At 42.1% G+C, this 13,586-nt stretch overlaps 1 protein-coding gene across 1 annotated transcript; it reads left to right on the top strand.

Annotated features, from left to right (window-relative positions):
* Positions 1-103: 103 nt before the first annotated feature.
* On the top strand, positions 104-13,191 carry CACYBP (calcyclin binding protein). Its single transcript, XM_089676338.1, has 6 exons — positions 104-284; positions 4,601-4,811; positions 6,063-6,159; positions 7,302-7,401; positions 8,117-8,211; positions 12,376-13,191. The coding sequence occupies exons 1-6, from the start codon at positions 264-266 to the stop codon at positions 12,530-12,532; spliced, it is 681 nt and encodes a 226-aa protein (XP_089532464.1). The 5' UTR covers positions 104-263; the 3' UTR covers positions 12,533-13,191.
* The last annotated feature ends 395 nt before the right edge of the window (positions 13,192-13,586 follow it).

Genomic DNA, 13,586 nt, shown 5'->3' with positions numbered 1-13,586 from the left:
TCATAGTTTTATAACTATCAGCTGGTTGAAAGATATTTTTCTATAGCGGCTATACTGTCTGCGTATAGTGGACTCCGAAAAAATGGCCGCCGCAGCCTCCAGGCTTGTACTGTAAAGAGTCTAGTACTTTCTAGAACCCGTCACCTGAGGGAAACCCTGATAGGGGGCGGGGCGAGGAGGGCGTGTGAGGTGACGTGAGTGGCAGGGGCAGAGGCGGAAGATTCCAGAGTGCGGCTGTGTGTTCGTTTTAGTCATCCTCCGCCATGGACTCTGCTGTACTGGAGGTAAGAGGAGACGATGGAAGACAGACCGGGCTGGTGTCCATTCATTGAGAGGATACGGGGAGGGTCACCATGTGTGCCATCTTCTTGTCCTCGCGGTGTTCTCTATGACCGGGGACAGGCAGGAGATTCGGGGGGCAGGAATTGGATCTCCCAGAATTCTATTCCAGCTGTTCTGGACCTCTGGTGCTGCTGATCCCATTCATTGCTGAGCCCATTGACTACTGAGCCCATTGACTACTGAGCCCATTGACTACTGAGCCCATTGATTACTGAGCCCATTGATTACTAAGCCTGTACTGAATCCCACTGACTACTGAGCCCACTGACTACTGAGCCTGTACTGAGCCCATTGATTACTGAGCCTGTACTGAATCCCATTGATGACTGAGCCCACTGACTACTGAGCCTGTACTGAGCCCATTGATTACTGAGCCCATTGATTACTGAGCCCATTGATTACTGAGCCCATTGATTACTGAGCCCATTGATTACTGAGCCTGTACTGAGCCCATTGATTACTGAGCCTGTACTGAGCCCATTGATTACTGAGCCTGTACTGAGCCCACTGATTACTGAGCCCATTGATTACTGAGCCTGTACTGAGCCCATTGATTACTGAGCCTGTACTGAGCCCATTGATTACTGAGCCCATTGATTACTGAGCCCATTGATTACTGAGCCCATTGATTACTGAGCCTGTACTGAATCCCACTGACTACTGAGCCCACTGACTACTGAGCCCACTGACTACTGAGCCCACTGACTACTGAGCCCACTGATTACTGAGCCCACTGATTACTGAGCCTGTACTGAGCCCACTGATTACTGAGCCTGTACTGAGCCCACTGATTACTGAGCCCACTGATTACTGAGCCCATTGATTACTGAGCCTGTACTGAGCCCATTGATTACTGAGCCTGTACTGAGCCCACTGATTACTGAGCCCACTGACTACTGAGCCTGCACTGAGCCCACTGACTACTGAGCCCACTGACTACTGAGCCTGTACTGAGCCCATTGACTACTGAGCCTGTACTGAGACTACTGAGCCTGTACTGAGCCCATTGGTTACTGAGCCTGTACTGAAGCCCACTGACTACTGAAGCCCATTGATTACTGAGCCCATTGATTACTGAGCCCACTGACTACTGAGCCTGTACTGAATCCCATTGATTACTGAGCCCACTGACTACTGAGCCCACTGATTACCTGCCTCCCACCCACACCAATTCTGACACACCTCTCTCCTATATGCAAATATATTTTTTTAAAATAGAAAATGAGTCAGAACACCCACACACTATATATTTGTAAGCAGAAGCCCTAGAGAATAAAATGGTGGGCGGTGCAATTTTTTTCCTTATGTCACATGGTATTTATGTAGCAATTTTTTTTCAAACACAATTTTTGCAAAAAAAAAAAAATGTATATATAACCCAGTTTTTTGTAAGATATAAAAGATAATGTAATGCTGAGTAATACCTAATGATACCTAATTGCGCACGCTTGTGGAATGGACGCCAAGCTATGGTATTTACAAATCTCCATAGGCAACTCTTTAACCACTTTCCCTCCTGAGAATTTACCCCCCTTCCTGACCAGGGCATTTTTTTTTTTTTGGTGTTAAGGCGCTGCACTACTTTGACAATTACGCAGTCATGCAACGCTGCACACAAATTAAATTTACTTCCTTTTTTTCTTACAAATAGAGCTTTCTTTCGGTGCTGACTTTTACATTTTTGTTTACAGGGTGAAGTTCCGTTTTACTGGCCCTGTAACATGTTTTTCATGAAATAATTTATGACTGTTTTTCTGCCTCCTTTGTACCCTCCTGCATGAGCTCCCAAACCGTTTAGTTCTGCTTTAATGGCATGCCTCTGGTGAAAACTGTCACATTTGCCAGTGTGCTTATGTCAGCTCCCAGCCTTCCATGCCCTCCAGTTCGTATCATACCTGAATATATGTACAGCAGCTAACACAAGCAGACCAGCAGCTGAAACATTCATCTTGAAGGCATGCCCTAAATTGAACTGTTTTAAGAAACCATTAAAGCAGATCTAAACCTATCAATCCAACTGTTTCCTGACACGTGCCTGGAATGCAACTGTCACTTTTGCTTGTGCTCTCAACCAAACTGTCAAACCATTAAATGTCTGGTGTCAAAACTGATCACAAGTGCAGCACCATGGCAGTTGCAGATCAAACAGCGACTAAGATGGCAGTGCCCTTAGCTGTAAAGGATAGGGGGGTTAAGTTCCACTTTAAAGTGGGTTTAGTTCTGCATTAGAAAGTTATAACAACAGTTTTTTTTTATTTTTGGGATAAAGATTTTACATGAATAAATAAAAGCTGATCATTGTTAGCACCCCTGTCAGTAGTAAATAGTTTGTCTCTACCCACGTAATGCTACTTTTGCTGGACTGCTTGGTCTTTTAAAATACATTGAAAATTGACAGACTTGCTGGCAGGATCACCAGGTGAAAATAAAGGAAACTAAATAAAAGCTAATGCAGCCATCACATATAAGGATTGGTAAGGTGCAATGGAAATTTTTTGTCTTTAGGTTTAATACTGCTTTAAAGTTGAACTCCCGTTTTCCCCTCCCTATATTAATCTGCTGTCATTGAAGGGAGACATTGGATTCCGAACCTGAATTTGAGCTTAAAGCAGCCTACAGATTATGCAGTTTTCTTTCCTTGAAAAAAAGAAAATTGCTTGTTCTCCCCATCAACCTAGTCGGTGTTGATAGGGAGATCCCTCCTGCAGTGCCCTACCAGTGGGATGTCTTCCTCACCAACAGAACACAATGATCACAGCTGACTGCTATAGCTACCAGCAGTGACCGCTTGAAAAAAATCTGGCAGGCTGGTTTGACTGCAGTACAACCAGCCTGCGCATACATGGATCGAATCTTGTCTGGTCTCTGCTGAATCAACCAAGATTCAATCCATCTATTGCCGGGTTAAAGATGACCATACACTTTACAATCACCTTTACAGCTGCCATCAACTAGGTAGTGTGAGGGCCTGCCTGATTTGATACAAATCGGTTTGTTTAGTGTATGGCCATTTTTAAAGAGACTATCCAGCCCACCCCTGAGCAATTTACTCACCTTCCCAGCCTTCCCTCACCATTCCATTGCTCCCGGGGTCTAACCCAGCCCTTCTCAACCAGGGTGCCTTGAGGTTTCTTCAGGGGTGCCTTGACAAAATGTCTAAAAAATGCCCAAAACCTGTATACAAGCCCGCGGGTGGCACAAACCTGCCTTTTAGTTTTCATTGTGCACCATTACGATCTTCTAGCCGCTGGCATTCTGACAACCAATGACATCAGTTGATAAGGAGGAAGTTGGTGGCCTGCACAGCATCCAAGTTTGACCCTCCCCCGGCCCTCTCCATCAGTGCTGGGGTCACCTTAGCTCAGTGATGGAGAAAAACTGATGGAGAAGAGAAACATTGGAATAATAGTCAGTACCAGTGTGCTAAAGTGTATTTGGTTTGGAGAAATAAATCACCTCTAATGTTGGGTGTCCTACGTGTGTGGATGTTGCCGCGTTATATAAAACTAGTAGAATAGTTTTTCACATTTTAGAATGGAGTGCCTTATCCATAATTTTAAAGGGTGCCTTGACTGAAAAAAGTTTGAGAAACACTGGTCTAACCCATGTAAGTTCCACATCAGAACTACTGCAGGGTTCATGATTTCATCCTCCTGCTCAGGTGGCAGTGTCCCCAACACTGCCACCTGAGCAGGAGGATGAAATCATGAACCCTGCAGTAGTTCTGATGTGGAACTTACATGGGTTAGACCAGTGTTTCTCAAACTTTTTTCAGTCAAGGCACCCTTTAAAATTATGGATAAGGCACTCCATTCTAAAATGTGAAAAAAGCATGTGCGCTCAGAACCAAGAGGCCCAAAAGCCAATCCCCAATTGGCTTTTGGGCCTCTTGGTTCTGAGCGCACATGCTCCCCTATACCTACAAACACTTAGAACTTGCGATGGTGGCAACAGACCGGTGGGGAGTGCAGAAAAGGTGAGTATAAATGGGTCCGAGTAATCTGGTAAAGCAATGTGACAATTTTCCCTGTATGGACAAAGTAACAAAGTCTCTTTAAAATAAACACCTGAGGATTTGTGAAGAAAGAGTCATTATGCAGAAGAGAAAAGTGATTTCAATGCTAAGCTAAAGATCTTCACCTTACATTAAGGACTCTTCCATGATTCTCAAACAGTAATCTGGCAAGGCGAGCTTTTCTTGCTATATTCCATATTATTGGCATTTTTAGGCACTGAAATGTTTTTTTTTTCCACCCAGCTTCAGAATGACCTGGAAGAAGTAAAGCAGTTTTTGGAAAAGGCGACAAGAAAACGAGTGCGAGATGTGCTGTTCGTGGAGCAACGCAAACTGGAGACTGAGATCGCTAACAAACAGCAACAACAAACAGGAGAGTCTATGGAAGTTTCAAAGCCATCTGCCATTGTCCCTCCCATGTCCAGCATGTATACAGTGAAAATTAGCAACTATGGTAAGCAGAAAACACACGTTCATGAAAATACACCCGATCCCTTTCCTTCATGCATAGACAGACTGCAGTTCTCAGAACTGTACAAGCATGGCATGGGTATGAACCCATAGATGTAACCCTAGGGGGTCTGTATACTCTGTACACATTAGAGATTTTAGAATGCGTTACACTAAAGGGAATCATTTTGCTAATGGCAAAAAGCTAAAATAGGTATTCTAGTATATATTGCATATTTTCACTTTCATGTACAATTCCTATATTATCAGAAGCCTCCTGGTAATCATATCCACACACAGTTTCTGAAAATATTTGCATATAGCTAGCTATACTCCACATAACCGCTTTCAGACCTGGCAATTTTCAGTTAAGGCAGCAATCACTGCTTTCTAGAATGTAGCTGGCATGTACACCTGTGCCCCAGGAAGCTTTACAGAAGACTACCATAAAGGATCGGGTGGTATTCTAAGAAAGAAAAGAAAATCGTCTTCCAGCTGTTTAAAAAAGCTCTGGCTGCAGTACTAGCCTCCTCTTTGAGGCTGTCTCTTTCAGTACTTCTTTTTCATCACAATATGTCCTGCTTGAGCATCATTAAACTCTGAAGACTGAGAACTTACTGTGAGTGCAGGGTGCCATGGGCCCACCCTCTGAGGGGGTGTTACCACAGTCCCCTTCATTCACATTGTAATGATGCAAAGTTCACACTCTGCATCATCAAAGACCACCCTACACCAGAGAAGAGGCAAAGATGTAAAGGACCCAGTTGACATGTCACAGGCCTGAAGATTTCTGGAAAAGGTAAGTAATACAATATATGTCTGTTTACAAATACTGCCAGGAGAGACTTTGTGGGCTTTAATGGTGCTAGCCATAAGCTGGCCATAGATGATTTTTTTTTTTTTGTTTAGCCAGTTCATTCGGAATTCCGCAACGATTGACTTCTGTTGAACAGAATCAAAATACACATGAATCAAAATTCAGGAGACTGTTTGGGCTTTAATGATGCCTGTTTTACAGAGCTAGTCTTAAGATGGCCATGGAATTTAAGCTGAACCAGCCGAATTTCAATCCATCTATGGCCAGCTTTACTTTGCCTTTTTTATGACATTAAAATGGATTTACTTGAAAGTAATGTTGGGGTTGATATCCTGTAGTGCACTTTAGGTTAGAACTAAGGTTAGCCTTAAAATAAAGAGGAATTTATAAATTGTGTACTAGTACTGATAATTTATGCACTGTGCCTTTTTTTTCCAGGATGGGATCAATCTGACAAGTTTGTTAAAATCTATATTACTTTGAAGGACATTCAGAATATTCCAGCTGATAATGTGCAAGTCCAATTCACAGAAAGGTAAGGTAAAGGTGTTTTGATGGTGCCCATGAACTAGAAGTAATTGGAGAGATGATATAGTAGCATGGATGGGATGCAGGTGTTTGACCAACCTGGACAACACAGTGAAAGTGGGAAGTGGTCATTCAGAGATGAGTAATTCTCTTTTAAGGGCATGCTGGTGATCTCTAGGCTATATGCTTTCTGATGACTAAAACATCAAAAGAGATTGTACAGTCTATTGGATCCCTTGTGGTGCTGACTTTAGACTCCTGATAGAATGCAGTATTAATTAATGCAATAAAAAAAATTATATATAGGTATATGATCCTATCATATACATATGTGACTGATACTACTACCATCCATCCTACCCATCCATTCTTGCAGCAGATATTTTTGCTTTGAATAATGAGCAATCTTCCTTTTTTTTTTTTTTTTTTTTTTTTATAGTAAAAGCATAAAATTATAGAAATTACCCAGAGTATGCATAAATTTGCAGACATTTTCAGTATTTGGCATTCTCTTTATCATGCTTACACATATCTCCAATAACTTCCCAGAAAGAGAGGCTTTAGAAAGACCTGACACCATCCAGTGCTCCAGCTTACATATATTAAGTGATTTGATTTGTATAGCATTTCTAATTAAGGCGGAACTTCAGTCAGCCTCTCGGGTGGCTCCGCAACCCCCCCCTTCCTTTTCCTTCAGCAATGCCAGTTTGGCACATGTACAGATGTACCATCATGCTCTGCTGGTCTTCGGGTCCTGGCAGAACCCATCAGCACATCTGCAAATGCGTAGGTGATATTCTGTCCAAGTGCAAAGATGGGGAGGCGTTGTGACTTCCCTGGTAGTAGTCTTAGCGCATGTGTGGTAAAGCTCATGCGTATTCAGAAGGTTGAGGAAACCGGCGTATGCTTGGCTGTACCACAAGACTCTTTCCAATTGTAAGAGGGAGGGGTAGGAGGCAGGGCACCATGACATGACCTCTAGGCTGAAGGTCTGCTTTAAATCCCAGATTCATGTTGCTGAATATGATCACATTATGAAATAAAACTGTAACCTTAATTTTAAATAGAAAAGTAAAGCGTACCTTTTGTTATCATTTTAGATATATGCTTTGGTGATTCTTGACTTTTTTTGTCTTTTGTTTTACACAGGTCCTTTGAATTATTGGTGAAGGATCTAAATGGGAAGAATCATACCATGACTGTAAATAATCTTCTGAAGCCAATTGCACCTGAAAACAGTTCCAGAAAAGTGAGTTTAATTTTCATTTTTGTCTGTACTGCTACTTATTAAAAAATAGGTTTGTGTAAATGATTGTTTCCAGCCAACATCACTTTCTGGAAGGAATTCTGGACTCTGGATGGCATTAGGTGCTGCATGCTCTTCTACTGTGTCTTCTGCTAATGTTAGCAGATACAAACATACAAGGAACTAGCTGGAATCTTGGAACAGCGCGATGTCTGTGATAGAAGTACTGAGGACTCCTTTCTGATCTATGGAAACTCATAAATATGGCACCCATATGTACTTGGCATTTTTATAACAAGAATAAATCAAAGTAATAGATCCTGCATGGTTGTTTTGCATAACTCTTGTCCTGCAGCATCAGAGCTTGAATTTGTCATCCTGCAAGAAGTTAGCATAAATTTTTCCATATAAGAGTGAAAAACAGACATCAATGCTCAAGGTTCTTGGAAACAAGGAGGCTTCTTAGCCAATCCGGCCTATATGGTGTCTCTAAAGCTAGTCATAGCCTTGCAGCCCTCGTCAGATAGGGGGAATCTGGGGACCTCTAAAGAAAATGACAAAAACAATGAGGGCGCACTAGCCTAGAGCATTATCTCAAATGGTGCTTGAGGCTAGTGCCCTCCCTTTCTTGACATTTTGCCATATAGATAGAAATTTCTTAAAATATCCTCTTCTTCTTCCTTTTTTTTTTTTTTTTTTTTTTTTTTTGTCTTGGCAGGTGAAGACAGACACTGTACTCCTAATGTTAAGGAAAAAATCTGAAAGCAAATGGGAATATTTGACTCAAGTTGAGAAACAGACAAAAGAGAAAGAGTGAGTATTACAGCAGAAATATTCAGAATTATTGGGAAAGTTTGACATAAATGCAGCAAATGTAAATGACAAACAGGGTTCTTTACAATCCATGAAATTGCCACTCAGTGCAGACAAATATTTCATTGTAAATGAGTGTAACATTGGTGAATGTGCATAAGAATTTTGGGATCGTTCAAGCCAAAACAAATATTTTTTTTATAATGATTTTATAATAATAATATATATATTTTTTAGGCTTCTTTTCTTTTATTCTCACCTGGTGATCTAGCCAGTAATGATCTCCCCCGCTGAGCTATTGTATTCTGTTTGCTGTAACTGCCTAAAAAGTGTTAGCTGGAGTTTGGCTTCAATTTATTTACGTATCTAAATCTGCTAGTACATCTAACATGCCCAGCCCCCTGATAGGAACCAGCCTATGTCTGTAGCCCATGATGTCCTTGATTATTTTCCCACCAGGCCAGGGAGAAGTAAAGCTCCAGACACCGAAGTGTGCAAGCTAAATCTCTAAAAGTTTAATGCATGACAAGAACTGTTATACAGAACTCAGTAGGTGTTGCTTAATCTTAGGATGACCAATGAAACTTCCACTCTTATCAATATAGTTGCGTGAAGAACAGAAACTGCAAATAGCTGAGGGATACCATATAAGGTGGTTCCGTTTACAGTGAAATAGAAACTATTCTCAGAAACAAGAGAGGAGTTGCAAAAATGACTGTTCGCACATCTGGAAATGGAGGCATTATACAATAATGGATGCCAGTTAATAAGACATATTTCCTTACAGTTCCTCTGTTTTGTCACATAGTGACAACACATCAAATTTTACAGTTTTGTTTTAAAAATATGAATCCTGGTTCTTTAAAAACGTGTTACAAACGCACATGCAAAGTTTATCAACAATATAAATATGAGTAAAAAACATAACAAAATCAGCATGCCTACTTTCTTAAACCATCCAAAGAAATCTCCAAAACTTCCCAACCCTTTTAAAAAGGTTGCAGCCATCTTTGCCTATAGATGGAGCTCAAACTTATAAAGCATTTACCTGGGCTGTATGATTCTCAATGACTTCATAGCAGTCTGGGATCTCCGCAGATGTGTTATGTATCCATGTACAATAGTCAGTAGACTCACATAGCCCAGTCAGTGCTGCACCCATTTGTTCTATTTTCATTTCATTCATGAGCACCTGTTTTCTCAATACATTCAAATTCAATATTCAGAAAAACACCTGTATGTATGTTTCCTATGGATTTTTTTTTAATCTATCTAGTCTTAATGATATTTACTTGTACAAAGTTACCATCCTCATGTACCTTCCCATTGACATTAAGTTTAGACTTACTACAAAATTCTTTCCTTCATTTGATTAGTTGCCTAAATGAAAACACCATTCAGGTTCCATCATAACTCCCAACACTTCACATTTAGGCCTTGTAGTAACATTTGTAAGGATGATACTCAGATTACCAATAAACATTGATGTCATATTTTTTTTTTGGTGCAGCATACAAAAGAATGTTCATGGTTTCAGGGTGGAGCATACTACAAACCCAGCAACTCTCGATTCCCGAGAGCTTGGCATACCTATACTTAAATTTCAATAGTGACATATTTTCAGTCAATTATCTTTTCTGCTCCTTTGTTATTTCAGTGTCATTCACAGTCTTACTGTTGTGGCCACAGACTGGTGTCCATTCTTTTGGGAGATAGTAGCAGTAGCTAGCCCAGTAAGCCACTGAAAACATTTTCACTGAGAGACAACCGATCAAAAGAAAGTTCTTTCAGGCTGTCTCTGGATGAAGCAGCATACTGAAGATTGGAGGGTGTTTATAGGTCTGTCTCCTTTCCTTGTTCCGTCTGTTGCTCCTGGTTCTTTGGTGGTTCCGGGATCCTCTTTACTCTAGAAGCATGTATCCAAACATTAGAATCCGCAGTCAGAATTGCGGTTCTCATCACAGCTGTCACTATGGTAGGTTCTCCGTATGGCGGATCTGTGGTCTTGTGTCTGTAAAGGTTCTTAACCACTACCCAATCTCCTTGCTTGTACTGGTGGGTTGGATCATCTGTGGGGAAAAAAGGAACAGAGAGAGAAACATCACCGTATACACCATTCGACACCCTAATCAATTCCTGCATATATCTTTCTTGGATTAATTATAAATCTCCTGGCATAACTACCAAAGGAACATTTGTCTAGGGGGTGGGGAATGGCCTGCCCATAAAAATTTCAAAAAGGAAAATGTGGTGACTTTATTAGGTGTCATCCTCATCTCAGCCAGAACAGCTGGTAGGTACAACTCCCATCCCTTAAATGTCCCACCTGCTGCTTTCCTTAGTTTTTTTTTTTTTTCTCAGGGTTCTATTTGCCCTTTCTACCTGAGCAGAACTCTGTGGATGGTAGGGTATGTGGAACTTCCAGTCAATGCTCATCAGTTTGGCTACCTTGCGTGTAACCTTTTGAGGGATTCCCATCGAGGGATGACTTCCTTTGTAAAAAATGTTTTTTCTTTATTTCATCTCTCACTACCTGCCAATGTCCTATGCCATAGAACTGTGCAATGTGACGTGGGAGTTCTGTTATACCTCCCTTTTGACATTCGACAATTTGCATCTAATGTCAACCCCTTTTTGTTGCATGTCTATTCTGGGAGTAGTGTCCTCATGTATTACCTGATTTCGGGCGGGGCAAACCTGTAATAACCTCCGCTGCCGCCGAATGCGTCCACCTGACAGGTGAGCCCTGCTGCTTTCCCGCAGCAAGGCTGAAGGATAAAAAAAAAAAAACTACCTGCCCAGCACCCGGAACTACATGCATCAGGCGATATAAATTGAACATCGCTGAGTACATATTTTTTTCACGTGTAACTCCAGCCAAAAAAATATTTTTACGTTTTAGATTGCATAGGGAAGGGTTAACTGGCCATGCAGTGATGTGGGATTGCTGACAGGTTTGCCGGACAGTAGATGGCAGCATGTGGTGAGCAGCAAAATGGCCACCGGGCAGTTTCTGAGACCAGTGTGACGTCATGCTGCCTCCGTTCTTAAGTATGAGTCGGATATAACTAGGGACTGTCTGTATATGGAAGATAGAGCAGTAAATTTGGAGCGTGGATTTCTAGTGCCTGTGTGTGCTTATGTATGACCACTGTAGCAGTGATAAGGAGAAAGCTGACCAGACCTTTCTTAGCAGAGGTTTCAGACTATTGAATAGGCAGGAGAACGAGTTGTAGCAAGGATCATGAGAGTTTGAGTCCAGATAAAAGATTTGGAGGGGTCATCCGCCGTGATGGCACAATTAAGTTTCCTCTCCCATCCTGCCATGGAATAAGGAGAGCAATGTGTTGTACAATAGAAGAAGCTTATAGAGAGTAGAAACTGGCCATGTAGGGCGTTCTTTTTGTAGGGGGGCCATGTAGGGGGGGGTGGTACCCCCTCTTTCACTCTGTTTGGTAGTAATCCCTCTAGCATCCTTCATTAACCCTTCAATTTTCACTGCAAAACTACACTTGGGCCTCACTAATGCTTGCTGACTGGCCCATATTGATACTTGCCAAATACACGGGTGCTCAGCTGGGGAATTTGTGGCTAGAAAATATATCTCTTTGTAAAGCTCCATATTTGTTAAGTGTTGGCAATATACTGGCTACTTTGCATGGTTGTGTGTTCACTAAGGCTAGGTTTACATCTGTGCGGGTGGTGCCGCTGCGGATCCGCACAAAAATCTATGAAGCCGCACCACCCACATGGAAGAATGCGGACCCGCGGGCGGGTGCCATTAATTCTAATGGCACGCCGCCCGCACTGGAAATCGCAATGGGAACTGCGGCTTCCAAAGAAGTGCAGGGACTTCTTCCCTGAGTGTCCCGGGCACGGGAGTCCATTCAAATTAATGGGCTCTCATGCCCGCGCCAAACGCGGCCCGCTTGAACGCACATATGTGAACCGGGCCTAAATACATCATATGGTCATTTCCTACCCGTGAGTTTTTAGGTTGCACTAGAGGATAAAGGCAGACACTCGGTTAATGCTGTTGGCAATCTCATTTTTTACAGCTTTGATGCTTATGTGTGAGACCCAGTGCTGACTGATGAAGTACAGAATATATAATACACATTATACTTGTCCAATCAATTATCTATTTTATTTTTTTTTGCATAGCAAACCCCCAATGGACACAGATGGAGACCCCAGTGCCGGTCTTATGAACGTTTTAAAGAAAATATATGATGACGGAGATGATGAGATGAAGAGGACGCTAAACAAAGCCTGGGTGGAATCTCGGGAAAAGCAGATGAAGGGTGACATGGATTTCTGAAGAAATTCTTCCTGTCCCTTCCGCCTTAAAATAAAATGTTCCCAGCCCAGGGATTGGCCTTGCTTTAACAACGGTAGAGTTGATCTCTACAACATCCATTGTTTACAATCGAATTGCTTCCCAGCATGCAACATTATGTTGTTGTGAAATACTCTTCTCATTGGACTATCAATTGCAACAAAAGCACTTCCAGCAGTTTGTTCTAGAACGTTTATCTGTGTATTTCTACCATTTTAGATCCTTATTTAGGCTCGTTTCACACTTGTGCGGCTCTGTGAGTTTTCGCTGGCACTGCAGCCTGTTCATTTGAATGGGCCGCTGTGCTTCCTGAAAACGCAGGGAAAAAGGTCCCTGCACCATTTTTTAAACCGGTACCCGCACATAAAAATGTGCAATGCAGTTCCCAGTGCATGGGGGTGCCATTAAGATTGATGGCACCCCCATGCATCTCCTGAGTGGCAGCATGGTTTTTCCTGTGCCAGTGGTTGCCGTTGCGGGAACAGGTGTGGTCCTGCAGCGGCAATCGCCAACACAGGTGTGAACCTAGCATTCAGGCTCACTGTTTGAGGACTGCAGAGGTTATGTCGAATTTATTTTTAAGTATTTGTAAATGTGTATGAAATGTGTTTTTTGTTTTGTAATAAACTCTGCCAAATACATGAATGGTAATTTTGTACTTTTTCTTGAACATGGTAGAGATGATATTTTATCATTAAGAGGATTGGCAGGAGTTCTAAACTAGGAAAATTGTAAGACGAGCACAGAATCGCAGCATATTTCACTAAATTTAAATAAATATAAAACTCTTTGGATGATGGTATAAGTAATATATTCTACATAATAAAAAGTTAACATAACAAGCAGGCGGACTGACAACTCGTGGGGCCCCCGGCCAATAGGGGATCATGAGGCCCCTGTGTCCTTGCCCACACTCAAAGCACACCCAAAAAAGCCTATATAACAGCGGTTCTCAACCTGGGGGTCGCGACCCCTTTGGGGGTCGAACGACCATTTCCCAGGGGTCGCCTAAGACCATCGGAAAACACATATTTCC

Source organism: Staurois parvus, unplaced genomic scaffold (assembly GCF_062004578.1).
Source record: "Staurois parvus isolate SC_StPar_1 unplaced genomic scaffold, SC_StPar_1.0 ptg000166l, whole genome shotgun sequence".
In the NCBI taxonomy this organism is placed as follows: domain Eukaryota; kingdom Metazoa; phylum Chordata; class Amphibia; order Anura; family Ranidae; genus Staurois; species Staurois parvus.
Note: the sequence above shows the minus strand (reverse complement) of the source record. Positions and strands in the feature narration are given on the sequence as shown.